The following is a 4078-nucleotide window of genomic DNA, read 5'->3' as shown; positions in this document are numbered from 1 at the left end:
TGTGTGTGTGTGTGTGTGTGTGTGTGTGTGTGTGTGTGTGTGTGTGTCTCTCTCTCTCTCTCTGTCCTTCTCCCACTCACGCTCTGTCTCTCTCTCTCTCCTTCGGAAATAAACATTAAAAAAAAATTATAAAATAAAAGTAACAGGTATCAATTATTCCTCAATATCATAGTCTTGGGAAAGCAATATTATAATAATACAAGGCCAATTGTTTATAACATGACCTTAGAAAAAGAATTAATCAAATGCTCTACTTAGTTACCAGATAAAATACCCACTAACGAAAAGATTTTTTTTAAATGTCAAACACTGTAAAGGAAGCAATTAATATTGCTTTTGTTCAGTAAGGTAGAACAAATCAGAACAAGGCAAGCTATTAAATACTTATAAATTCTTCAGTAAATAGCATGTATTTGGAATTACGAATATAATGGTTTAGCAATCCTCGCGGTCCAGAACAGAGCTAACGGAATCATCTTTGATGGATTTTATGATCCATTTGGTTCAGAGAGGATCCCCTCAGGATCTCGCAGAGAACATATTTACTCTCATATTTAAACACGGTTCTAAATAGAGACAGGAGGAGGCAGAACTCTGCTGAAGATAAGTGCTTTAATCTCCTTGAAGGGTGAAACAATCAAAAGGAGCCTCAAATTTTAAAAAAGAATTTTTTTTTTTTTTAATCGAGAAACATCATGCTACCTCACAATGAGTGGCCTTCAAAGTCCAGGTATGAGCATGGGGGGAACGGACAACTGTGTGGGTTATCCTGGAAGGAAAACCGAGGACCTGCCAGCACAGTGAGGCCGCTGGCGTTAGAGTGAGTGCGTGGTAACCAGCAATCTCAGCCCTCTGGCTTCTCCTAGGATCAGGAACATGGAATCAGAAAGGTAACTCGGGGTGCTTGAGGTGCACGTACAGGAAAGCTGGAGACAAAACCTGAAAACAAGCCAGGCTCGCAACCTGTGCACCTGTCCTCTCTCTGGGGAACCCTCTCCAGGTGCTCCTGGGCCCCCCCACCCTCACTCCAGTCCATCGAACCATCTCCGCAGAGGCTTTCCCTCACTTCTTCCCTCAAAATCCCAGCACCCCGCTCTATCTCCGTTTCAGCATTTATCCCTAACCTACAATTACCTATTTTACCACAACTCCTCCCCTAGAATGTACATCTACCAGTGGAATGACTGTCTGTGCATCTCTGCATCACACAAGCACCCAGCATAGTGCCTAGGGTTGGGGAGCCCAAAGGGACAGACTTAAACTTTATAAAATGTCCCAAGAACTGTGTGAGGTTGGTGTCATTGAATAGGCTGACGGGAAAAAAAAAAAAAAAATCCAGCTTTTACCCCTACAGCTATCATAGAACATCAACTCAAGTATGTACCTAATTGTCATGAATCGCGAAAAGTTAAAATTTGGTCATTATATTTTCAAAGTAATTTTGTGTAAAGTCTTCCAGCAAAAACTGCACGATTTCTCGTCCACCGCACGGCGCTGAAGGCATAAGCAACCCCGTGTCTTCAGTTACCCAGAAAATCCCTCCAGGGTGGACTCCACGCATCCCCTTCGCGTCCCGCCAAAACAAACACCAAGAGGGCAAGCCATGTCAAATCGTAAAACACCGCGGCCGCAATGGCTCCACACCCCGCAGGGCTGGGCTTGGGTATCGGCATCCGCAGGGCGGCCTCTCCAGGACAGCTTCGTACCGAGTCCAACCTCAGCCCTTGGAAGAAAACCAGCGAGGTAACAGTCACGCACCCCCGCTTCGCAGCACACTCCGACCGCTCGACCTTCCCGGGGGGGGGCAGAGAACACGCTGCTGCTAGCCAGCTCCCGGCCACCCGGCCCAGGCCACCGCTGCCCTGCCTCCCCGGTGACTTTGAACAAGGTGGACGCGCTCGCGAGCCGCCGTGCCCGGCTTCGCCCCCCGGGCCCGCTGCGCCCGGAGCGGTGACTCAGCCCCGCCGGGGTCCGGCCTCCCTGCCTCCGCCCCCGGGGCTGCAAGCCCTCCGCAGGCCGCCCCGCCCCGGGGACGCGCCCCTCCCCAATCCCGCCGCCCATGCGAGGCCTCCGGATCCCAAGCTGACGGGCGGCCTCCGGAACGCGCCTCGACCCCGAGCCGCCGACCCAGCCCCGCTACCTTCGCTCCTGCCCAGGATCCGGCAGCACAGGTTCTGCAGCAGGACGTTCGGCGACTTCTGGTCCGGGGTCGCCATCCTCGCCTGGGACCGCCCGCGGGGGCCCCGCAGAGCCCCCCGGCTCTCGCCCGCCCCACGCCCCACGCCACACAGGCTCCGGTCGTCCCCGACGGGCTACGGCCTCTCGGGCACCGCCGGCGACCAGGCCGCCATTTTAACGGAACCCGCCGAAACCGCGGGCCCTTCCCACAATGCCCCGCTTCTTCCGGCCGCTCGGGGCGCTGGTGCGCCGGCCTCAGAGTTCCCCGCTCCGTGGCGCGCGGTCCCTGGACTGCAGCTACCGCGCGTGAAGGGTTCCGGCACCAGCTGCTCCAGCTGCTCAGACCGCACGGTCTCCGACACGGGGTCCTGTGGCCCAGGTCCCCCAACACCCCTGAGGTCAGGAAGGCCACTGATTTGCTCTGTGCTCAATAACATCTTTATAATCCATAATTTTAAGAAAGTTTTAATGTTTATTTATTCTTGAGAGACAGAAAACGAGTGCGAGCAAGGGAGGGGCAGAGAGAGAGGGAGACACGGACTCCGAACAGGGTCCAGGCTGTGAGCTGTGAGCACAGAGCCCAACACGGGGCTCGAACCCATGAACTGTGAGATCATGACCCGAGACAGTCAGACGCTTAACCGACTGAGCCCTCTAGGCGCCCCCGTAGACTTTTTTTTTTAAAAACATCATTGGCTCAAGCTAACTTTTGGTGGAAGAAGTCTGCTTAAAGGAGTACAAGATTTTATGGGTTTTGACACTTGGTTGACATTGACACCCGGTACACTTTCTAGGTTTTCATAGATAGCATGTGACTATTCACCATCCCTAACCCCAGGCTCCCCTCCCCACACGTCCAGAGTAACTAGTCATCTGAAGACTAAGTCAGGCCTATGAAGACTGAGGGGGGAAGGGCCCGAAGAGAACAAGGCAGATCAGCGGGCCATCACAAGGCATTTGAAACTGTTATACACACCTGCACACAAGTGCAGGGGGGAAGCTGCAGGCACTGAGAAATGCCCCACCTGAGAACAAATGAGCCAATCCACACACCAACTGGTCAAAGATGTGAGATGCTGGTGGCCAGGAGCTTTGCGGTTCCCGTGACTGCAGCCAGTTAGACACAGGCAACACTTACTCCACTGCGGACCAACCTATTTCCTTCCTGAGAATCTGGAATTAAGATGAAAAGAGCTTATATCCCCAGATGGGCTGCACTATACCGAAGAAAACCAGGCACCTAACAACAATCAAGTGAGCCGAGCGCAAGAGAAAATTCCACCCCTTCCTTCCCAGGGTGGAGGAAGACAGCAGGCCTTACAAACGGGACCCCCTGAGGCTTCCCACTGAGGATGGCACCTGAATGAGGTGTCCTGAAGGAGGGCCGGACCCTAAAGGGACCTACTTGGCAGACCATGCATTTAATACCCACCTTGCACCACGTGAATTCTAGGAACAGGAAAACCAGAAGAGCCCCGGGACAATCGTCAAGCAGGTGTCTGAGAGAGGCGACTGCAAGGCCAGCACCTCACGCCCAGAACAGAGCTGCAGCGTCAGACGTCAGATGTGGTGGGTGGCGCCAGTGTCCTCCCTCCCAGCGATCCGCTATGCATGCGGGGTTTCTGAGGTAACAGAGCCCCCATCGCAGTCGTGACAACAACATCACACAGCACCAAGACCGTGCGAGGCACAGTGAGGGAAGGAGACTGCACAGTGCGTGGCCCAGAAGAGTGGACACGGTGCCAGCGTGTCCTGTCAACGCCCATTGCTGAAATTTACCTGAAGGTGCCTTGGCTCTTCCAATACGAAGATGGAAACACAGCAACTAAAATGCAGTGTGGTAGGCATGCGGCAGTGATATCCCACCAAGTGGCAACTCAGATACAAAACCGAGGACCCC

At 53.5% G+C, this 4078-nt stretch overlaps 1 protein-coding gene across 4 annotated transcripts in view; it reads right to left on the bottom strand.

Moving 5' to 3' along the window:
• The window catches only part of TUBGCP3 (tubulin gamma complex component 3), a 71877-nt gene extending 69516 nt beyond the window's left edge, over window positions 1-2361 (bottom strand). For 2 of the 4 annotated variants that reach the window (XM_040487055.1, XM_040487056.1), the window contains exon 1: window positions 2141-2360. In XM_040487055.1, coding sequence (XP_040342989.1) covers window positions 2141-2216 — 76 coding nt within the window. In that variant the 5' untranslated portion in view covers window positions 2217-2360. Of the gene's footprint in view, window positions 1-2140 lie in introns of all 4 variants that reach the window. The other 2 variants (XM_040487058.1, XM_040487057.1) reach the window with 2 other exon arrangements.
• Between the last annotated feature and the right edge of the window lie 1717 nt (window positions 2362-4078).

Source organism: Herpailurus yagouaroundi, unplaced genomic scaffold, assembly GCF_014898765.1.
Source record: "Herpailurus yagouaroundi ecotype Mexico unplaced genomic scaffold, PumYag 164, whole genome shotgun sequence".
Taxonomy (NCBI): Eukaryota; Metazoa; Chordata; class Mammalia; order Carnivora; family Felidae; genus Herpailurus; species Herpailurus yagouaroundi.
This window is presented reverse-complemented; position numbering and strand designations above follow the sequence as displayed.